Source organism: Balaenoptera musculus, chromosome 14 (genome assembly GCF_009873245.2).
Source record: "Balaenoptera musculus isolate JJ_BM4_2016_0621 chromosome 14, mBalMus1.pri.v3, whole genome shotgun sequence".
NCBI classification, from domain to species: Eukaryota; Metazoa; Chordata; class Mammalia; order Artiodactyla; family Balaenopteridae; genus Balaenoptera; species Balaenoptera musculus.
The window spans coordinates 21681473-21706327 of record NC_045798.1 but is presented as its reverse complement, the minus strand read 5'-3'; the positions used below and the strand labels follow the sequence as shown (position 1 = coordinate 21706327).

The 24855-nt window shown below is 39.4% G+C and overlaps 1 protein-coding gene across 2 annotated transcripts in view; it reads left to right on the top strand.

The window, feature by feature from the left end:
- The window catches only part of HORMAD2 (HORMA domain containing 2), a 74422-nt gene extending 50057 nt beyond the window's left edge, over nt 1–24365 (top strand). The window contains exon 11 of one of the 2 annotated variants that reach the window (XM_036823478.1): nt 24138–24365. In XM_036823478.1, the coding sequence (XP_036679373.1) occupies nt 24138–24242 (105 nt within the window). In that variant the 3' untranslated portion in view covers nt 24243–24365. The remainder of the gene's footprint in view (nt 1–24137) is intronic. The other variant, XM_036823479.1, reaches the window with a different exon arrangement.
- The last annotated feature ends 490 nt before the right edge of the window (nt 24366–24855 follow it).

Here is a 24855-nt window from a genome sequence, read left to right as displayed (position 1 = left end):
TTGGGGTTTCTACTCTTTAAATAAATCTCTTTACTGTCATTCTAAAGAGGTTTGGGGAGGAAACTAAATAAATGTTGATGGCGTGTCCATCTACCATCTTTACCCAGAAGTCAGTAAATATACTCCTAAAAAAATGAATATGTCAAGAATTACTTTATAGGACCAGCAATGCATTTTTTTCTTTAAGCATTTTGGTCTGAAGAATAAAGGTATTATTACTTGCTTTAGACAGGATTTCTGAGAATTGGTAAAGTATTGCTCAACAATTTTAACATAAAAAACACTTCATAATACTATAAAGATACTACAAAAATCATATTTAAAGAATTTAAGTCTAAATGGTTTCAAGAAGAGAATATTAGCTCAGAGTCTTCCACTTGGAAATAAATATCTCAGATGGGTAGAAGGCCACTGGATATAATAATGATATTATCTGAAAATATTTGCATGTTTTAAATTTTTCATGCATACTCTATCTTTTCAGAGCTTGCTAGAACATCCATAGTTTCAATTTAGGAAAAAAATATTAGTATAAGATAGTTTAAAAGTCCACAAAGATACTGTCCTATTAACTTAGAAGAACACACAGAGATCAAATTCTTCCACTTGGTTTTGGATGCTTTGTGTCATAATCCTGACTTTGTTCAAAAGTAAGACTTTGAAATTCTGAGTAGAAGGTGAGGAGGAAAATTTGAATGAAGTTGTTCCAAACATTAGGAAGAAAAAGCCTTCACGTGATCCTGATTATCCCTCTAGTTACTATGCTGTTTCCTTACCAAATTTTTCATAAGAGGCTTTCCATTTACTGTACCCCTTCTCACCTGCTCTTTGAATCACAAAGCTGCCTTCTTCAGTCATCTTCACTTTCCTTCACTTTTCCTAACAATGACTTTTAATTAAGAGATCTCACTGTCTTTACTCCTTTTTTCAATCTTCTTGGCCTGTTTTATGATGTTGACTCTATACTCTCTTTTAAATGTTCCTTTTTATTTCTATGACATTATACTGTTCTCATTCTCTTTCCATCTGTCTGTGCTGTCATCCGCTTCTCTCTGTTACTTTTGTTCCTTCTCCCACCTCTAACTGTGGGCAAAGCCCAACCTCTCCAAGGCCCTGACTATATAATCTTCAATGTCTACATACTTTGGAGGAGTCATCCATTCTCAGGGCTTTAATCATCACATGTGTGCTGTTGACTCCCAAATGTCTTATCTTGTGCCCTGACCATCAGCACTGAACAGCTTCAGTTCTATATCTTTAATCTTCTGTTGGGCATTTCCACTTTGATATCTCACTATCATGTCAAATCCAGTATGCTCATCTTTTTATTCACCACTGGCCACCCCTTTCCACACCCAGAACAACTTTTTCCTTACCCAGTTTCCCTGCCTCTCAGCAGTTTCCTTTATCCTCTCAGTGTCTTAAGTTCAGAATCTTGAAATGATTCTTATTTATTCAGTCAGGTATCAAAATTCCTCCAAGCCTTCCTTTTCCAGTCTGTTCTTACTGCCAAAATTGGAGTCCAGGCCTTCATCCTCTTGCATTTGAATTGCTGCCACAGCTTCCAGGCTCTCCCACAGCCTCCTGCTCTATCCCATATACCACTGCCAGTCTAATCTTCTTTAAATACAACTTTCATCATATCACTTCCTTAATCAAAATCCCTCATGATTCCTATTTCCTACTATATCAAGTCTAAACACCTCTACCTGGCTTTCAGGCCACTCATGACCTGGCTGCATGTTACCTGTCTTACTTCCCACTATTACCCAACCTGTTCCCCCTTCCTTAAGTCTGTTTTCTCACTGTCAAAAGAACAAGCCAAGTTTGTTTCTGCCTCCATATCTTAACAAATATACTTTCTCTTGCTTGGAATGCCTTTCTTCTTTCTATTGACCTAAATCATATCCATCTTGCAAGAGAATTGTCTATGCTTGCTGTGTCCACTTCCCTGCTCTCTATTCTCTTTGACCCACTTTAATCAGGTGTTCACCCCCACTAACTCCACTGTCCAATACACAATTATTGTTTTCCTATCATGAATTCACACCTATACCACCAATTCCAATCTAATACTATAGAAATCATTCTAGTTTTCTCACTTTCTGTATTTGTCATTTCTTTCTCCGTCAGTGAGAAACCTGGCCCCCATTATACTTAACATATTTACTTATGTTATCTGTCCCCTCGAATGTAACCAAGCTCCCATCCTTGCCACCTTCCCCACACACATATAGATACCTATCTCACCCTGCTCAGGCTCTGACACCCCCTGTGAGTCACCCATACTTGTGAGGTCCTCCCCACTCCATTCAGCCTCTGACTTCTCACGCTAGGCCTGTCCTCCACATGGAGGCTCTCCTCACGCTGCTCAGGTTCTGACTCCCCTCCGTGCACACACCTCTCTGGCTCTGGCACACCTGACACTGGTGTTAGGACTGAACTGCTCATCGAGGGACAGGAAGAGGAAGAAGAATTAAAGTCAATATTTTATTTAGAAAAAGCTTTCTAGTTAGTGTAGATTTGACTACAAGTTGAGAAGGTGATAACATTTCTGCTTCCTTTCTCCTAAAAAACACATATTGTCAATATCAATCTGAAATACCATAGGAATCAGTGGACAAGAAGCCAAATCATTTCTGAAAGAATACCCAACCTAGATCAATGTAGAAACAAAACACCCAGATAAAAAAACAAATATTTCTTCACATTTTTCCATCTTTTGTTCAAATATTTTGGTATTATGGACACAGCCTCAGAATCACTGTCAAGTGCTAGTGATTATGGTAAATTCATGAACCTTACATTTTTGAAGATGGTGGTTTCTGATGCCTGAGGCTCAAAATTAATTTTATCTTTTAAAACTGAGAAATGCAAATATTTCATCACAATAACATTATAATCATTCGGTTAGACCTCTGCAAGATCGCCCTTGATAACCATTTCACAGAGATGAAGCACTGATGAGGAGTCAGAATGTGGCCATCAAAGAGACTACAGACAGCCCCTGGAGACCACAACTTTCCCAGGACAAAAATACCCAAGTTTGCTTCCAAATCCTTTAAACATATAAACTAACCATTCCAAGAAGTAGCTTTCTCATTCCTACTGTTACTCCCAACTTTCTTTGTCTGAGAAAGGCAAATTTAGCCTTTCTTCTAAATCAAGATATGATAGACTGGACTTTTGTTTAATTCTAAGCCAAAACGTTCCCAAACTCCCACTGCATTCCTGGGAAGTCCTAAATGCTGTTGAGTGCTCTCTTGGCCATGTCTCATTCCTTCAGGGAGTCAAACACGCTCCATCGTACCCTCTTGGAGACCATGAAAAGGGACCACGGTCTCTGTGACTGTTCCCACCAGGTGGGTCCAGATTCACTTTACAGTCCACTTACGAGGAAGCTAACAAGGCTCCTCTGTGAGTGTTTGAGCACACCTTACAAAACTGCTGATGACCTCATGAGCCAAAGAAAGCAGGTCTCACATTGTGGACTAAGCCTAAATATTAATACTACTTTATATTTATGTAGTGTCTTTTTTCCAAGGAGCTCCAACCTCTTTACAGACATTATGTCATTAATCCTCAAAGCATTGCTGTTTGGTACATGGCAAATATTATCCCCCTCTCTTTTTTTTTTTTTTTTTTACTGTGATGGAAACTTGCAAGTCAGTGATGGAACCCAGCCCCCTAGTTCTCAGTCTTTGCACTATACTGTGAAAATAACCAGATGAATAATTTTTCAAGCTTATTCATTGCTTCTTGGGTGGGATTTGAGAGGATGTCTCAGTTTGTATGCATTTCAGTTTTCAGTGCAAGTTTGTAGCTGAAATTTGAAGCAGAAGACCGTTACTGAATGTATAATCTCACTTATCACTCAGAGATCCCGTATACTTCTCATACCCCAGGATAAGTTAGATTTTTTAAAATCCCTATGCCAGTTTAGGGCACATTTCATTTATAGCAACCACATATTCACCAAAATTAGGCAATGTTCAACTAGATACAACCAATTTGTATTGAGTGATTAACATGTACCAGATACTGTGCCAAACGTTTTCAAATACATGATCTTATTTTAGATATATGATATCCCATGAGGACCTGTTAGATTAAGTCTTATGTGTATGGAAACAGAGTGGGGCAAGAAAAAAAAAGGTACTAATAGAAGTATGGCCTCAGCTGCCATGTCCCTGCCTCCAACCTCCCCTCCCACCCCCAAACCAAAGAGTTCAATTAACTCTAATTCCCTTAGTGGAAATCCCCAGCGTAAATATTTCCACAAAAAGGGAAAGTGTGGGTGAATTCTAAAAACCACTAGGAATTAGCTCAATACCCACCAAAAAAAAAAACAAAACCCAACAACTTAAAAGATTGGTTTCTGCATATTCACCAATTAATGCAAAGCACAGAGAAGAGAACAAAACACAACAGTGTCTAATGATAAGTATTTCTTGATTTCACTTGGTTAGACACTTCCTAATCAGGAATATTCGAACCAGTAATTATGAACTATGGTGGCATAATTTTAAACACAAAAATCAATTTCACATCTCATTTTTTTATTCTTTCATGTGACCCACCGTTGTATTGTTTTCCAAATTGGTAGATGTCTTTACGCTGCTGAATTAGATAATGGCAGTGAAAAGAGAGATGCTGGGGGAAAACAGAAAAACTCTTCTTCTAAAACAAGGAGAAACGTTCAACTTTTCATCATTAAATCTGAAAGCCTCAGAGTAAAAATGTGCCAGATGCCCTGCAACAATACTACTATTCCACCCTGTTCTCTGGCCCAGCTTGATTTGAAATAGCCTTACATTTCTAAATAAATAGTATTTAATTTGAGACTGAGCAGCCCTACCCCATTATGGAAAATCTTTATAGGTTGGAAAATATGTACAGTATGTCATACTTTAGGTATATAATCTAGCCATATTCTGTAGCATAGCTATACTGCAGTTTATACTCAACAACCTTGGGTTTTTAAGAAAATGTGCCCATATTTTAAATATCTGTTTTTTTCTTGTCATAGGAAATATTAGCCAAAAGGAATATCCTGTATCCCAAGTAAAAATTTAGTGATGCGGAAACTTAGAAAGTGGTAGTAAAAAAAAAGTGATGTTTGCCCTACCAGGGTTGCCATGCATGGTTGTATTGATTGTGCACAATTCCAGGGGGGGTACCTAAAACATAGATAGCAATGTGAATGGCGCCTCCTGGAGGTGAGCAACGCCTGGCCGTTCCGATTTAATTAATTAGTAAAGCTTTGGAAAATGTTCATGGTTTTTCTCAGATTCACAACAAAGACGAGTTGTAAGCTGCAGCGGGACTTTTATTATTCATCCTTATGTTTTTGTGTGTGTGCAGGTTCTTAGTTCTTCCTCTCCATATTGGTTTTTTTTTTTTTTTTTTGGCTGCGTTGGGTCTTCGTTGCTGCACATGGGCTCTCTCTAGTTGCGGCAAGCGGGGGCTGCTCTTTGTTGCAGTGCGCGGGCTTCTCATTGCGGTGGCTTCTCTTGTTGTGGAGCATGGGCTCTAGGCACGTGGGCTTCAGTAGTTGTGGCACTCGGGCTCAGTAGTTGTGGCGCACGGGCTTAGTTGCTCCGTGGCATGTGGGATCTTCCTGGACCAGGGCTCAAACCCGTGTCCCCTGCATTGGCAGGCGGATTCTTAACCACTGTGCCACCAGGGAAGTCCCTCCATATTGGTTTTAAAAGACTTCCCTACTGACTGAGCTTCAGCACACTGGTCTGGCATTCTCCCAGCTCTAGGTTTTCATGAGTCAGGGAAAAACATGTGCTGTTTTGAGAAGAAGCTCATCAGACGTGCTCAACCAGCCCTGGGCTAATTTTTGAAGTCCCTCCCCCCATTTGCCTTCTCCCTCTACATTCCTACAGCATCCTGCTTGTACCTTTATTTAGCCCTAACTTCCTCTTACCTGTGTTAGATGTTGGTTAGAGTTCACTGTTTCTACATCTGTGTTCCTCACTACCCTGAGACACTCTGCTGCCCATCCCTGCCGTGTCATCCTGCTGTTCCCATCACCACCACAGCACTTAGCATGGGACCTTGAATCTGCCTTCCTGAGCCTCCTTGTCACCCTTCTACAGTTTGGTTCTCTTTCATTTCCTTTAGTCAGGAGGAGAACATGTGGTCTCCAGATGGGGAAGATAACTGGAGACAATGGGAAGAAAGCCCACCTCCATCTGATATGAGACCAGTAATGACCCTGCAGATAGGTCGGTTACTTGGTCACAACCCTCCACTTCCTCATCAGGCCAGGCCTGATCCAGCTTTAGTAAAACAATTTGAAGAGGGTGATATTGTGAATTTTATAGCAGTTTAAGTTTTTTAGTGGTACAGTTGATTTCAAAATGAAAACAGAAGTTTCTGGAGGGATGTACAAGAAACTGGTAACAGTGGTTGCCTTCTAGGCAGGGAATTGAGTGGCTCTGGGGTGGCAGGGAGAATCTCACTGTATACCTTTATTTTACATTTTGAATTTCACACTATGTGAATGTATTAGTTATTGAAATAGATAAATAAAATCAAGACAAGGGAACCAGGCAATTAAGTAACTAGATGTGAACTGAATGGAAAGTTCTGTTAATTATAGGAAAGGATTCAAATATATTAAAAAATAAAAGTAGATCAGAAGGAGAGGTATGATTATTTTCATTTTCTGTTAAAAACTTTGAAAATGTTTCACTGTTGGCTGAAAAAGTAAAATAAAAATTAAGGTTAGGTGTCTGTCCCTCATATAAAACTTATCCTCACTCTAAACGCTCAACTACTTCTTTTTAGTTTTTTTTCTTTTTTTCTTCAAGTGAACTTAGGGCCAGTTTAAAGTGAAAATCTGACTTCTTAGTGAATGTATCTTTGCCACTCTGCCTCCACCTTGTATGGAAGAACTGTTCAGGGGATGCCAGAGTTCTTAAGTGTCATCTGCTTTGCCCTCTCCTTCCTGCCAGCAAGAGTAGGCAGTTATGACCCGAGGTCTGGATGTCACACCCATAGAGATCTTCCATCTCAGACAGTCTTCATACCAGAGTGGTCTTTTTCTGTCTATTTTATGGGGCCTATCTCTATAGTCATTTCTGTACTTACAGTTATACTATGTTCCTTTCAACACCTGCTGAAGCACTTTATAGAGACTCAGACTCAAGCAAATGACCTACATAGCAAGTCTATGAGAAGCAGGGTATCACATTTCCAATTCTGTAACTATTATCTGTTCATCTCTTTTTTGAAGAATCAGCAAACCTATGTCAAGTTTAGTACATCTAATAACATCATCATATCATTGCCTGTAGGTTTCCTCCTACATGCCACAAACCAAAAACAACTTTTTCATTTTTATAATTACTTCAAGTATGTGCTTGAGTGTGTTTATATGTGTTTTATATGTCTACCTTTAGCTACCACAGAGTTAACAGTTAATTACTCAGGCATTTGAAGGTAGGAAAGTAGCTGACATTTTTCTATTGAAAAGTATCTAATAATAGTTTAGAATATTTTATAACTGTAAAACGTAAGCCAAACAAACTTTAAAGTTTTTAATGTTCTTTTATTAACTTTCCAGTTAACAAATTAAAATAGTTTCTTAATAAAGCTTTCATCACATTGAAATAAAGGAAAACAAAGAGATAAACCATGTTGATTATAAACACATCAGTTCATAAAAGATATAATTTTAACAGAATAAGCAAACTAATATGGAACTATATTTTTAATATAACTTTAATTATATAAGTTTTACATGAATACATTCTCACAGATAATTCAAACACTAACAATAAGGGTATTCTATACCACTGATTTTGTATTTAAAACACACATACATACATACACACACACACACACACACACACAAGATGTACTGACCAATATGGTAGCCACTAGCTATATGTGGCTATTAACTACTTGAAATGTGGCTAATTTGAGTTGAGATGTGCTGTAAGTGTAAAATACATACTGAATTGTAACGACATAGTATAAAAAATGTAAAATATCTCAGTTTTTATGTTGATTACATATTGAAATAATATTTTTGATATATTGGATTAAATAATTATTAAAATTTAATTTCATCTGTTTCCTTTACTTTTTAAAATGTACCTACTAAAAAATTTTAAATTTTATAATTGTGCCTTCTATTTCTATTGGACAGCACTATATACATGTATAGGTATGTATGTGTATATAGTATACATACATACATATATACATGCATTATATATACACACATATATGCATATATTTGTGGATTTTTAAAAATTTATTTATTTTTGGCTGTGTTGGGTCTTCATTGCTGTGAGCGGGCTTTCTCTAGTTGCAGTGAGCAGGGGCTACCCTTCTTTGCAGTGCGTGGGCTTCTCATTGCGGAGGCTTCTCTTGCTGCGGAGCTCGGGCTCTAGGCACACAGGCTTCAGTAGTTGTGGCACGCGGGCTCAGTAGTTGTGGCTCGCAGGCTCTAGAGCGCAGGCTCAGTAGTTGTGGCGCATGGGCTTAGCTGCTCCGCGGCATGTGGGATCTTCCCGGACCAGGGCTTCAACCTGTGTCCCCTGCATTGGCAGGCGGATTCTTAACCACTGCCTCACCAGGGAAGTCCCTATTTGTGGGTAGTTTAAAAGCATAAATGGGATAATATCTTTTCCTGAAACTTGCTTTTTTCACTTAACATATGTCTTAGAGATTTTTCCTTGTTGGTATATTTAGATTAACCCCATTCTTTTTAAATACTGCATAGTATTCCTTAGTAGTAAAGTGCTCTAGTTTGTTTCAATTTTCTGCTATTACTGGAACATTTAAGTTGTTTTCACTTTTCCTTAGGAACATTGTTTCAGGGAATGTCCTTGAACATGACTCTTTGTGTGCATATGGGGACGTTTCTCTAGAATAGATGACTAGAATAGATGTGCATTTGAAATTTTTGTAAATCCTCCAGATTGTCCTGTTCAAAGGACGTTTTCCTTCCAGTTTCATCTTTTTTTAAATCACGTGCCACTTTTTATTTTTCACTGAGGTAAAATATATATAACAGAAAATTTATCATTTTAACTATTTTTTAAGTGTACAGTTCAGTGGCATTCACACTGTTGTGTAAGCATCTCCAGAACTTTTTTCATCTTCCCAAACTGAAATTCCATACTAATTAAACAGTAACTCCCCGTCTCTCTCCTCAGCCCCTGGCAACCACCATTCTACTTTCTGTCTCTATGAATTTGACTACTCTAGGTGCTTCATATAAGTGGAATCATACACTAGTTGTTCTTTTGTGACTGGCTTATTCCACTTAGCATAATGTCTTCAAGGTTCATCCATGTTGTAGCATGTGTCAGAATTTCCCTCCTTTTTAAGACTAGATAATATTCCATTGTATGTATATACCACATTTTGTTTACCCAATCATCTATCTATGGACATTTAGGTTGCTTCCACTTTTTGGCTATTGTGAATTATGCTGCTATTAACATGAGTGTAGAAATATCTGTTCAAGTTTATGCTTTCAGTTCTTTCGGGTATATACCTAGAAGTGAAATTGTTGGATCATATGGTAATTCTATTTTTTTTTTAAATTTATTTATTTATGGCTGTGTTGGGTCTTCGTTTCTGTGCGAGGGCTTTCTCTAGTTGTGGCAAGCGGGGGCCACTCTTCATCGCGGTGCGCGGGCCTCTCACTATCGCGGCCTCTCTTGTTGCGGAGTACAGGCTCCAGACGCGCAGACTCAGTAATTGTGGCTCACGGGCCCAGTTGCTCCGCGGCATGTGGGATCTTCCCAGACCAGGGCTCGAACCCGTGTCCCCTGCATTGGCAGGCAGATTCTCAACCACTGAGCCACCAGGGAAGCCCGGTAATTCTATTTTTAATTTTATGAGGAACTGCCATACTGTTTTCCATAGCAGCTGCACCATTTTACATTCCCACCAGCAATGCACAAGGGTTCCAGTTTCTCCACATCATCTCCAATACTTGTTATTTTCTGGGTTTTTTTGTTTGTTTGTTCGTTTGTTTTAACTAATAGCCATCCTAATGGGTGTGAAGTGTTATTTCACTGCGGTTTTGATTTGCATTTCCCTAATGATTAGTGATGTTGAGAATCTTTTCATTTGCTTGTTGGCCACTTCTGTATCTTCTTTGGAGAAATGCCTATTGAGGTCTTCTGCCCACTTTTTAATCAGGTTGTTTGTTTTGTTGCTGTTGAATTGTAGTACTTTATATATTCTGGATATTAATCTCTTGTAAGATATACAATTTGCAAATATTTTCTCTTATTCTATGGATTGTCTATTCCATCTCATTTGTAGTGTCCTTTGATGCACAAAAGTTTTTAATTTTGATGAAGTCAAATTTATCTATTTTTTCTTTTGTTGCTTGTGTTTTTGGTGTTATATCCAAGAAAGTCTTGCCCAATCCAATGTCATGAGGCTCCCCCCCTACATTTTCTTCTACGAGTTTTATAGTTTTTAGCTCTTATGTTTTGGTCTTTGATCCATTTTGAGGTGGTATAAAGGTCCATCTTCATTCTTTTGCATGTGGATATCCAGATTTCCCAACACCATTTTTTGAAAAGACTTTAGTTTCCGCATTGAATCCTCTTGACATCCTTGTCAAAAATCATTTGACCTGGGCTTCCCTGGTGGCGCAGTGGTTAAGAATCTGCATGCCAATGCAGGGGAGACAGGTTCGAGCCCTGGTCCGGGAAGATCCCACATGCCACGGAGCAATTAAACCCATGCGCCACAACTACTGAACCTGTGCTCTAGAGCCCGTGAGCCACAACTACTGAACCCGCGCACCACAACTACTGAAGCCCGCGTGCCTAGAGCCCATGCTCTGCAACAAGAGAAGACACCGCAATGAGAAGCCCACACACCGCAACGAAGAGTAGCCCCCGCTCGCCACAACTAGAGAAAGCCCACATGCAGCAACGAAGACCCAACACAGCCAAAAATAAATAAATAAAATAAATTTACTTTTTAAAAAACTCTATGAGAAACATGAAAAAGAAAAAACTCATTTGACCATATAGGTGAGGGTTTATTTCTGGGCTCTCTATGCTATTCCTTGGTCTACATGTCTGTCTTTATGCCAGTACCACATTTTGATCACTGTAGCTTTGTTGTAAATTTTGAAATCTGGAAGTGTGAGGCTTTCAACTTTGTTCTTCTCTTCCAAGGTTGTTTTGGCAATTCAGGGTCCCATGAGATTTCATATGAATTTTAGAACGGATTTTTCTATTTCTGCAAGAAAAAAACGTCATTAGGATTTTGACAGGGATTGTATTGAATCTGTAGAGTGCTTCGGGTAGTATTGACATCTTAACAATATTATGTCTTCCAATTTAGGAACACAGGGTAACTTTCCATGGTTTCATCATTTCATACTTGCTTAAGAAGGTTTTTACAGTGCTAAAGCTGTAAACAAAGTTTTCCATATTTTCTTCTGATAAGTTTTTCTACATTTTCTACTAATGAAGTAGTTTTGCTTTTTACTTTTGGCTCCCTAAGCTAGCTAGAGTATTTTTTTTCCTGGTGTGAGAAAGTTTTCCCATTGTGTTGGTACCACTTGAATTGTCTACCCTTTCCCTGGCTAATTTGAATGCCACTTTTATCATAAATTAAAAACCCATAGATATATAGGTTTTTATACTTGCTATTCTATTTTACTGTATTGATCCATATGTCTATTCCTATATTACTGCTATTGTGTTTTAATTACTCTACATTTATGTTTTGCTGTCTGGATGGGCAACTCTTTTTCCCCTCATAGTTCCTCTATTTCAGTATTTGAGAGATTTTCCTGTGTATTTTCACTTCTAGATGACTACTAGAATCATCTTAATAAGTTCCAAAAGACATATTTTTGGGATATTGATGGGGATTGCATTGGTTTGATAAAATTATCTTGGGAAAATTGTGTCATTTTTACAATAACAAGTCTTTGCATTTTGAGGAAAATTTATTTCTAATTTCTGTATTCCTGTTATCACCATGGTCCCTAGGAAACTTGTTTGCTTGTATTATATAGATTGCCTCTGTAAAGCAGTTCTGTCCAGTAGAACTTCTGTGATGATGAAAATGTTCTATATCTGTGATGTCTGATATATGGTTGTTTATTCAGCACTTGAACCCACATGTGACTTTTGAACACTTGAAAAAGCACCCACATATGACTTTTGAACACTTGAAATGTGACTAAAGCAACTGAGGAACTGAATTCTAAATTTTATTTAATTTTGATTAATCTAAATTTAAATGGTCATGTATGGCTAATGGCTACCACATTAGACAGTGCAGCTTTAGGCTGTGTGAATAACTATGTAATTGAATACTTTTGTAGGTAGTAGAGGTAGGTAGCAAAAGAATTACTGATGTGAGACACCACATAAAGCATTGCAGAGAGTCTAAAGATCATAATACTAATACAAATGAATCCCTAAAGAACAGAAAACCCTGTCCCAGGTAAAGGACAAATTGTTTACAAATATTAATGCTGTCAGGAAAACTTAATTACAAAAAATGGGCTGTGGGTATTCGCTCAAGAAAGAAAGCTCATATTAGATTAAAGAAACAGGAAAGGCTCTGTGGATGAAATACTTTTAGAGATTGATCTTGAAGGAATTATTCAAAATTTAAGAGAGCAAGTAATAGAAGATTTCTGTATTCTGAAATGTGGAGGAAATAGAGAACAGGGAAAAGAATGAGGTGTGTTTGGGGAATAACTGTATTAGTCTCCTAGGGCTACTGTAACAAATTACCACAAATTTAGTGGCTTAAAACATCAGGAACGTATTCTCTCACTAGAGGCCAGAAGTCCAAAATCAGTGTCACTAGGCTGAAATCAAGCCATACCCCCTCTAAAAGCTCTAGGGGAGAGTCGGTTCTTTGCTTCTTCCAGCATCTGGTGGCTGCTGGCGTTTCTTGGCTTGTGGCCACATCACTCCAGTTTCTGCCTCAGCGGTCACACTGTCTTCTCTTCTGTCAGTATTCGAATCTCCCTCTGCTTCCCTCTTATAAGAATATATGTGCTTATATGTAGGGTCTGCCTGGATAATCCAGGATAATCTCTTCATCTCAAGATCCTTAATCACATCTGCAAAGACTGCAGCCCCCCACCCTGTGCCTTTTTTGCCAAATAAGGTAACATTCACAGGCTCCAGGGACTAGGACATGCACAATCTTTTGGTGGCCCATTTTTCAGCCTTTCAAACCACAAGGATCCAGTTTGGCTGGAGTAGGGATACCTGTGGCAATAGAGATGATAACAGCCACCAGTCACTAAATGACTCGCACATATGAGATGTACCAGGTGCTCTATCTGTGCTATTTCATTTACTCATTACAAGAACTCTGTGTAGGCATTAGGAAATGAGAGAGGAATCTAGGGTGACTGTGTTTTCCACCTTTGATGACTGGGAAATGGTGATTAACAGAAATTGAAAAGTCATGAGGAAAAATTGGTTACAAAGGAAAATCAATGAACTCAGTTTTGGCTTTAGTTTGAGGTCCCAGTAGGCTATGCCCAAAAATGGTCAACCGCAGATAGAAGCCTAGGAACCCTACGTAGAGTTCTGACAGCCTCTCCTGCAATTTCCTACCTTTGTTTTCCCGTTTGGGTTGAAAGCAAATTATAAGGAGCACTAAATTTGAAGTCAGAAGACCTGTGTTCAAGAATTCCACTTACTAAATGTGTGAACTGGACAAGTCATTTCACTTCTCTGAGCTTCAGTTTCTAAATCTGTAGAAGAGGAATAAAAACCCCCTCCCTGTCCACACAGTTATTGCAGGAATAAATGACATAACATTTGTGATGTTCTTAGCACAGTCTGTTGTAAGCCTTGAAATGTTTGTAAAAAGAAGAGCAAAAATTTTAATATGTCAAAGTTAAATATTTTAATTTGAAGGTGATATATCTTAAAGTTATCTGGATTCTAAGCAATAACTATTAGTTTTGAAAGTCCATTATTGGCTCCTTTCCCATTGTCCATACTTTTATCACATAAGTGTCTTAAGTGCCACCCATGACAGTTCACTCCCTTTCTAAACAGATGACCTAAACTCTACTTCATAGAAATAATTAAGGCCATCAGGTATAGATCATTCAACTTCCTGCCCCCCTATTTAAAGATGTACCTGTATCTATATCCACGTTTACCACCCTCCTGCAGACCTCAAGTAATAGCCCGTCTTTTATCCAAAGTGAATACACTTTCTACACGTGCTCCTGATGCAGTGTCCTCCATCCTGAGCTCCAGGTCACATAGTCAGTGCCCTGGTGGACATCGTCATTTGGATATCTCACCTCCAATTCAGAATCTTGAAAACAGAGTCAGTTATTTCTCCATCCATCCTCCCCACCTTGTTTCTACCACCCACCTCCTTAGCTTCCTCTGTTTCCCATCTTTGTCAATGGCATTACCAGAAACCTGGGTAATTCTTGTCATTTTTTACTCCTTTCTTTCTTTTGCCACCTCTGTGCCCATTACAATGAATGGCAAAGATATGTTAGGGTTCAGGTTCAGGCCTTCATTCTCTCTCTCCTCGACCCTCTGCCGCATTAGCCCTCTCCTGTCTAACCTCACTGCTACTCTTGTTCTTGCTTGAAGTAGCCTCATTGCTTCTTGTCACACTCCTCCCCAGCTCACCCCTCACAATGCTGCCATAGGGACTTTTCTAAAACAAATCTGCTCCTAGAACCCTTCAGTGGCACTCCACTACAGTACAAAGTCCAAACTTCGGAGAATGACATTGTCTGACCCAGCCCACCACCCTATGCCCTTCCTGTTAGTCCCACTGAACAATTTCCAATTCTCCAGGAGTATTCTGCTTTATATCCCCGTCCCTGTGCTTTTGTCTTGAATGTTCTCTCTGCAAGATCAGTCCCTAATGCCATTTGCCTGGTGAATGTCTGCTCATCTTGCAGTACTTAGTTCAAGTTTCACATCCCCTTTGAAGCCTTGCCAGGCCTCCCCAGGAAGAGCTGATAAGATCTTTTTGGAACCTTTACTGTACCCTATACGTGACTCTATCATTTCATCTGTAGCCAGTTTGTTTCCTCACCATAATCTCTTTAAGGACTTGAAGTATGTCTTGATCAGCTTTGTGTCTTTAGTGCTCAGCACAATGTCTGACACAGAGAAGATGCTCAAAAACATTTGTTGAATAAATGAATTAATTATAGAACTTTAAAGCCATATGATACCTTAGAAAATATAGAGGAAGGCAGAACTGATATAATAACTTTTAGAGATTAATGGAAATATGTGATTATGACTCTAAGGAGAATACATATTTACCTCCCAAATAGAGATAAACATGGTCCAGAACCCTGGGCATAAACTACAGAAAATCAAGAAAGTAAGTTAATGGGCAAACTCTTCATAAATCTCAGTAAAACATGAGACACTTCCCAACATATCAGAGAGTTCACAGCTCTACTGGAGTTGGAGGTAAGCATTCTCTTTAGGTATTTGGTTTCTTACTGCTCATTCATCACAATGTTATCACGAGGTCCATTTATGCTAATAACATTTATTTTATAATTGCTGTTGATCTACCTTTCATTGTACAAAAAAGATAAATGTTAAGGGAAAGGATTCAAAACTAACATCACTGCTATAACTTACTTATAGGGGCACAGACCCTCTCTGAACCATAAGTTTCCTTGATCTAGGAACTTCTTTCTAAAGAAAAACGTTTTGCCATACCTGACCTGACAATTTTGAAGTAAGCAAAATTCACTGCACTCTCACCCCAGGCACAGAAAGTACTCACGATATTTCCTGGGTGTCTGGGACTGCCCACCCCTTGGTCCCCCACACAGATCTACCTCCTAAAGCAAAGCACACTGCCCTGAACTGCTTTTTCTATATTTATACTTACCTGTCTTCTTCCCAAAGCCTGTGAGGCCCTGCTTTCAGCAGGCTGCCACTCAGAGACCATTTGATAAGTTCATTTACACTAACATCATATTGAGTAATAATTTCAGGGGAATTTACATTTTTAACAGGAGTGTGTTGGATATATAACACCTCACCCTAAGAGCCAATCTAATGAAGGGACATTTCTCACTGTCCCATATACCTTCCGTGTCTTTTTATGACTTAGTGTCTTTAAACATGCTGAATGAACCTTCCACCTAGAAGGACCTCTCCTACCCAGCCCCATCTCCAGTGCGGTGAACTCCTGCTCATTCTTCAAGACCCAGCTCAACGTCCCTCTTCTGCTAAGGAGCCTTCTCTAAATTCCCCAGGCTGAGCTGGTCACTCCCTCTTGATTTTTATAAAACTTTGCATACTTGCTGTCTCAATTTCTTTAATTTTTTATGCATTCTTCAACGACTTCAAGGTGACTTGTGCCCTGAACAATCCAATGCCCCTAGTAACCTCCATGTGGCTAAATCAATTAGGCATATTTCAGTCCTTATCTTGATCTCTCAGCAACACCTGACACTACTGACCACCACCCTCATCTCTTTCATTTTCTCTACTCCTTCTTCTTAAAACTCTCTTCTCTTGGCTTTCTTTGTAGGACAGTCTGCTAGACTTCTTTTCTCTCTCTCTTTCTCAACCTTCTTTGTTGGCTCATCTTCCACCTGATCTCTAAATGTTGGAGTTCCTTACAGCTATGTCCTGGCCCCTTTCCCTTCTCATGCTCTGATCTCTCAATAAGCAATCTCTTCCACACCCATGGCATTAATTAGCCTCCATATACTGATGACTCTTAAATGTACGTGTCCAACCCAGACTTTTGTCCTGAGCTCCAGATTTCTACATATAGCTGCCGATTCAATATGTCTACTTGGGTTTTCTCAGGTACTCCAAACACAGCAGGTTCAAAACTCTCATTGTTCTCTCCCTGAGACAACAGTCCCTCCATCCATGAAGTTAGCTAAACCAGAAACTAGGAGTCATTATTGACCTACCTACCTCTCCTTTACCACTGTATCCAGTTGATCATCCTTCTGACTCTACCTTCTAAATATTTCACTCTTGACTTCTCTCCATCTGCGCTGATATCCAAGTTATCACCTGACTACTACAGTAGCATGACTCATCACCCTGCATCCACTTGATGCCTCCAATACCTTTCTATACAGCAGGCAGAGTGCTCTTTGAAGACAGATTCATTCATTCATTCATTCATTGAAAAAAATGTATTAAGCCCCTTCTAATGTAAGTTGTGACCAATACAGGCATGTCCCTGATCTCTTGGAACTCTATTAAGAGCATATGACTGGGGTACCTAACTTAATTGGAACGGGGGTAGGGAAAGTTTCTTTAAGGAAATAATTTTTCAGCAGAGATCTGAAGAATGAATAGGAATTAATTAGGCAAAAAGAGGGCTGGTGTAGGGGAAAGAGCTTTTTCAACAGAAGGAATATCATGTGCAAAGGTCCAGAATCAAGACAAAGCAAGGTATGAGAAAACTGAGAGGGCAGAGAGTGAGAGGAGATGAGGCTGGTACTGCTGGGCACAGCCAGGCCCTGAGGGGGGGTGGCTCTAATTGGGAGGTATTCGGGGGGTAGGCGCCCCCTCAAATGGCCCATCACAGTGGATGAGTGTGGGAGTGGGAGTGGGAGCAATTTTCTAAGGAATGAGTGCAGAGCTTTCATCAGGGTTTTATAGCCAATCTGTGACCCCTCTCCTTCCCTAGAAGTATAAAGAACCACTGATGGTGTATGAAAAGCCAAGGCAGGAACTTTGGACTGTGTCCTAAAAGTAGTGAGATGCCATTGGAAATCATTAAGCCAAAAAGTAACATGGCCAGATTGTAAAATCTACAGGGCAGGAATTTTTATCTCGTTTTTTCACTAATGTGCCCCAAGCACCTAGAACAATACCATGCACAGAGCTGGCCACTCATTAATAATTGTTGAATGAAGGAATGTCTGTTATGTTGTATTGCATTATATTGCAATCATGTGCTTAATGTCTCTCCCTTATAAGATGCAATCCTTGAAAACAACTGTGTCTTATTCATTTTTATATTACTAGAGACATGGTATTTGTGCCCAGCACAGTGCACATTCATTCATTCAGCCAATAATTTAAGAGCACCTACCAGATGCCAGAAACTGGGAATACAAAAATGACTAAGATATTGTCACTAACCTCAACGAGTTTATACTCTGGATGAGAAGACTGGTAAGTAGGCCTGATAATACCATGTAGCAAATGTTACAAAAGGGGTAAGAACAGAGCACAGCCAGGGTGTCAGGGAGGCCAAGAGACAGAAGAAACTCCAGGGCAGTGATGAAGGAGAAGCAGAGCATGGGAGTGGGCACCAAAAGCAAAGTCCAGAGGGGAGTGAGCAGGGCCCATTTGAGAACTGCAAGTGGCCAAGGAAGTCTGGAGCAAGATGAAACTGCAGAGATGGGCCAGGGCCATAAAGAGTCTGGACTTTATCCTGAGAACAATGGGAAGTCATTAATGGATGGATGGCGAATCAGTAGAGCGATGTGGTCAGATTTAATAAAAGACTAATTAGGCTCCAGCCTGGAGAATGGATTGGAGAAGCAGTAATAGCAGGAGTCTGAGACCCAGTAATTGGGAGAGATGATATTGGCCTGGGCTAAACCAGAGGCAGTGGCAATAGATAAAAATGGATGGATTCGAAAGATATTAAGGAGGTAGGATCAACTGGAATTAGTGATTAGTTAGATGTTAGATGTTAGGGTGAGGATGATGGAGTAGCCATGGACGACTCCCAGGTTTCTGTTTTTTTTTTTTTAACATCTTTATTGGAGTATAATTGCTTTACAATGGTGTGTTAGTTCCTGCTTTATAACAAAGTGAATCAGCTATACATATACATATATCCCCATATCTCCTCTCTCTTGCGTCTCCCTCCCACCCTCCGTATCCCACCCCTCTAGGTGGTCACAAAGTACCAAGCTGATTTCCCTGTGCTATGTGCCTGTTTCCCACTAGCTATCTATTTTACATTTGGTAGTGTATATATGTCCATGCCACTCTCTCACTTCGTCCCAGCTTACCCTTCCCCCTCCCCATGTCCTCAAGTCCATTCTCTATGTCTGTGTCTTTATTCCTGTCCTGCCCCTAGGTTCTTCAGAACCATTTTTTTTTTTAGATTCCATATATATATATGTGTTAGCATATGGTATTTATTTTTCTCTTTCTGACTTACTTCACTCTGTATGACACTCTCTAGGTCCATCCACCTCACTACAAATAACTCAATTTCATTTCTTTTTATGGCTGAGTAATATTCCATTGTATATATGTGCCACATCTTCTTTATCCATTCATCTGTCGATGGACACTTATGTTGCTTCCATGTCCTGGCTATTGTAAACAGAGCTGCAATGAATATTGTGGTACATGACTCTTTTTGAATTATGGTTTTCTCAGGGTATATGCCCAGTAGTAGGACTGCCGGGTTGTATGGTAGTTCTATTTTTTAGTTTTTTGAGGAATCTGCATACTGTTCTCCATAGTGGCTGTATCAATTTACATTCCCACCAACAGTGCAAGAGGGTTCCCTTTTCTCCACACCCTCTCCAGCATTTGTTGTTTGTAGATTTTCTGATGATGCCCATTCTAACTGGTGTGAGGTGATATCTCATTGTAGTTTTGATTTGCATTTCTCTAATGATTAGTGATGTTGAGCATCCTTTCATGTGTCTGTTGGCAATCTGTATATCTTCTTGGAGAAATGTCTGTGTAGGTCTTCTGCCCATTTTTGGATTGGGTTGTTTGTTTTTTTGATACTGAGCTGCATGAGCTGCTTGTATATTTTGGAGATTAATCCTTTGTCACTGCTTCGTTTGCAAATATTTTCTCCCATTCAGAGGGTTGTCTTTTCGTGTTGTTTATAGTTTCCTTTGCTCTGCAAAAGTTTTAAGTTTCATTAGGTCCCATTTGTTTATTTTTGTTTTTATTTCCATTTCTCTAGGAGGTGGGTCAAAAAGGATCTTGCTGTGATTTATGTTATAGAGTGTTCTGCCTATGTTTTCCTCTAAGAGTTTGATAGTGTCTGGCCTTACACTTAGGTCTTTAATCCATTTTGAGTTTATTTTTGTGTATGGCGTTAGGGAGTGTTCTAATTTCATTCTTTTACATGTAGCTGTTCAGTTTTCCCAGCACCACTTATTGAAGAGGCTGTCTTTTCTCCATTGTATATTCTTGCCTCCTTTATCAAAGATAAGGTGACCATATGTGCGTGGGGTTACCTCTGGGCTTTCTATCCTGTTCCATTGATCTATATTTCTGTTTTTGTGCCAGTACCATATTGTCTTGATTACTGTAGCTTTGTAGCATAGTCTGAAGTCAGGGAGTCTGATTCCTCCAGCTCTGTTTTTCTTTCTCAAGATTGTTTTGGCTATTTGGGGTCTTTTGTGTTTCCATACAGATTGTGAAATTTTTTGTTCTAGTTCTGTGAAAAATGCCATTGGTAGTTTGATAGGGATTGCATTGAATCTGTAGATTGCTTTGGGTAGTATAGTCATTTTCACAATGTTGATTCTTCCAAACCAAGAACATGGTATATCTCTCCATTTGTTTGTATCATCTTTAATTTCTTTCATCAGTGTCTTATAGTTTTCTGCATACAGGTCTTTTGTCTCCTTAGGTAGGTTTATTCCTAGGTATTTTATTCTTTTTGTTGCAGTGGTAAATGGGAGTGTTTCCTTAATTTCTCTTTCAGATTTTTCATCATTAGTGTATAGAAACGCAAGAGATTTCTGTGCATTAATTTTGTATCCTGCTACTTTACCAAATTCATTGATTAGCTCTAGTAGTTTTCTGGTAGCATCTTTAGGATTCTCTATGTATGGTATCATGTCATCTGCAAACAGTGACAGTTTTACTTCTTTTCCAATTTGGATTCCTTTTATTTCTCTTTCTTCTCTGATTGCTGTGGCTAAAACTTCCAAAACTATGTTGAATAATAGTGGTGAGAGTGGACAACCTTGTCTTGTTCCTGATCTTAGAGGAAATGGTTTCAGTTTTTCACCATTGAGAACAATGTTGGCTGTGGGTTTGTCATATATGCCCTTTATTATGTTGAGGTAATTTCCCTCTATGCCTACTTTCTGGAGGGTTTTTATCATAAATGGGTGTTGAATTTTGTCAACAGCTTTTTCTGCATCTATTGAGATGATAATATGGTTTTTCTCCTTCAGTTTGTTAATATGGTGTATCACATTGATTGATTTGCATATATTGAAGAATCCTTGCATTCCTGGGATAAACTCCACTTGATCATGGTGTATGATCCTTTTAATGTGCTGTTGAATTCTGTTTGCTAGTGTTTTGTTGAGGATTTTTGCATCTATGTTCATCAGTGATATTGGCCTGTAGTTTTCTTTCTTTGTAACATCTTTGTCTGGTTTTGGTATCAGGGTGATGGTGGCCTCGTAGAATGAGTTTGGGAGTGTTCCTCCCTCTGCTATATTTTGGAAGAGTTTAAGAAGGATAGGTGTTAGCTCTTCTCTAAATGTTTGACAGAATTCGCCTGTGAAGCCATCTAGTCCTGGGCTTTTGTTTGTTGGAAGATTTGTAATCAATCACAGTCTCAATTTCAGTGCTTGTGATTGGTCTGTTTATATTTTCTGTTTCTTCCTGGTTCAGTCTTGGAAGGTTGTGCTTTTCTAAGAATTTGTCCATTTCTTCCAGGTTGTCCATTTTATTGGCATATAGTTGCTTGTAGTAATCTCTCATGATCCTTTGTATTTCTGCAGTTTTACCTTGCTCCTTCATCTGCTGTGTGTTTCTCTGTCTTCTCATTTTGCTTAACTTACTGTCTTTGGGGTCTCCTTTTCGCAGGCTACAGGTTTGTAGTTCCTGTTGTTTTTGGTGTCTGCCCCCAGTGGCTAAGGTTGGTTCAGTGGGTTGTGTAGGCTTCCTGGTGGAGGGGACTAGTGCCTGTGTTCTGGTGGATGAGGCTGGATCTTGTCTTTCTGGTGGGCAGGACTGCATCCAATGGTGTGTTTTGGGGTGTCTGTGACCTTATTATGATTTTAGGCAGCCTCTCTGCTAATGGGTGGGGTTGTATTCCTGTTTTGCTAGTTGTTTGGCATAGGGTATCCAGCACTGTAGCTTGCTGGTTGTTGAGTGGAGCTGGGCCTTAGCATTGAGATGGAGATCTCTGGGAGAGCTTTCGCTGTTTGATATTACATGCAGCTGGGAGGTCTCTGGTGGACCAATGTCCTGAACTCGGCTCTCCCACCTCAGAGGCACAGGCCTGACACCCGGCCAGAGTACCAAGACCCTGTCAGCCACATGGCCAGGTACGTGGAGAGTTTCTTGCCTTTTGGGAAGTCTGAGTTCTTCTGCCAGTGTTCAGTAGGTGTTCTGTAGGAGTTGTTCCACATGTAGATGTATTTCTGATGTATTTGTGGGGAGGAAGGTGATCTCCACATCTTACTCCTCCGCCATCTTGAAGGTCTCCCTCAACTCCCAGGTTTTTAACTTGGACACCTCCAGGGGAATGCTTGCCTGGGTGGCTTTGGCATCAAAGGTGCAAACTCAGCCAGTTGGAACACACCTGAAAAATGTTTCTCAAATGTTCCTTTCTATGGATAAATTTGTTGGTTTATATAGTTCAGAATATGGACTATTATTGATCTATGTTAGGAAGTATCCCCTGGCTGATCACACACTTGCTTTTGAACCCACTAGTTTTCTATAAACCAGTGAGACTTCCCAGACCTCACTGGTTGCCTTGAGATTGTATACATTATTAAAGATGATGAACTCACTGTAATAAAATTACAGCTCTGAAACTTGTAATAAAACTCTGGTTTACTTTTGAGCAAAGAAGAAAACGAGAAAAAAACTATTAAACCATCAGACCAACTTGTACACCCATCTTGTTTTCTTCCCAGTGTATCCAGACTTGATAGAAGTGAGGATAATTTCATTTGAATAGAAAGCATGCCCAAGCAACATTTTTTAAAAAGCTGAATTTTACCAAGTACTTTTTCTTACAGCTACACTGTAACAAATTCATCTCCTAGATGAAGAAGTTGGTTTTTGTGCTTTGGGTTTTTATGTTGCTATTTCCTTTCCTTTAGAGCAGACCATTTCAAACTTTGCATATCTAAGCAAACCAGTTACTTGAAGAGCAGCTCTACTTATATTCTCAGAGTTTTACTGCTCTGTATAGTCAATGTCTTGGTTTAAGCCAAAGGGAATTTGGTTTAATGTGGTTTCTGAGATCAGAAATTCAACTACTTTCTAAAACGAAAAGTTAGTGATTAAATTAGCCATTTGTAGACCCAACCTTTGGTTCTAAATGGTACTTAAATGCTTTAATGACATTTCCACTATTTTGTAGTAAAAACATGTCAATAATAATAACCTGTATCTATAACAAAAGAAAAAAAGAATACTGTTGGAACCTCTACTAGATATTCTAAGTCTTGCTTAAAAATATATATCTTATTCCATTTTCCTCCAAAGAAAGAACAGAGAACATGGAAAAACCTTTCCTCCCATCTAGTGGCTGGAAAATATAAAAATGCCCTCCATGTGTTTCTTGGAATTCCAGGCATTAGGGATCGTCTGACATCTGGTTGTTCACTCAGTTAAGCAAATATAAATTCTAAAATCTTTACCAAAGCTGAGCCCAATGGAGAAATATATGTGTATGATGACTCACTAATCAACTTGTCTTTAATCAATAACATATAAGTCTCATCAAGCAGAAAGAAGGGCCATGGTCCTTCCTAATTCATTAATCTGAACCTATGATTAAAAAAAAAAAAAAGATAAGGCTGTATGTTTCTGCTAACTGAAAAGGGACTTCAGTTCTATTTGCCTCTAAACCAGCCAGTGCCCTAGATCTCTCCTGACCCTTAATTGCCCCTTGTTGGCCCCACACCTTGACAACTCTTCTCTCAAGAGCTGGATGTGCTGAATTCACTAAAGAGAGCCAAGAAACTGTCCCTGAAACTGGCCGCCTCCAGGGGCCTCAACTCCTGAAACTTTGAATTCCAGACTCTGATACTGGCAGCAGGGCCTCTGTGCAGGGCTAAACCAGCCCACAGGAAAGCAGGTTTAGATCCGTTATGCAGCAAGAGGGATTAATGCTTGGTCTACCTGTCTTGTATATGCCTTGTGCAGACGTCAAAATCTCTGCTGAATTGTGCCTCTCTCTGGTGATTCTCACAGATTCAAAGAATGAATTTTGTGTACAGTCAGCAAAGTTCTGAGAGCTCCAGGAAGAAGAGGAAGGTCAGCGAACCAATGAAAGTCTTCAGCCCTGACAGAAAATGAAAGTTAGATGCCTTTGCTACTTTTATTCTAAAATAAGTTTATTTTGCAACAAATATGCATGAAGTGTCTTAGTAGGAAAGTAAGTTCCTATCACCAAAACCTTTTACTAAATTTGTTGCTCAATTTTTTGAGTCAGTTTACTAAGTGCTAAATTACTGGGTAGGACATGGGTTCACTTTGCCACAAGGAAACAAGGTCACCAGGGCTGCTTTGGGACAGCATTACTTCAAGGCTGAGTTAGAGATGAGACACCCTTTATATCTGTAAAAGAACCACAGCAGCTATTTTGAAAAGAAATAAGCTGTTGTTCTCAAAGGAAAGAGGGTTTTCTTTGCATAATTAAACTTCCCAGGTACTTAGACTACTGTGAAACGTTTTAACTTGTTGTAACCTGTGTGCTAGAATCCCTCTTTAGCTTTATTAAAATTCCCACAAAATTGCATAGCATGTGTGTGGTGGTGCTTATCCAGGTGTGATTTTTGTGTTAACTTCAATCACGAGGTTGATCAGCTAAGTGTTGGACCAAAACGTACTCTCCCTGTAGAGTTCCGCAAAGCTGGTCCTCCACCCCGTTCTGCTGGCCAGCCCGAGACAGGACTAGGCTGCAGTGCAG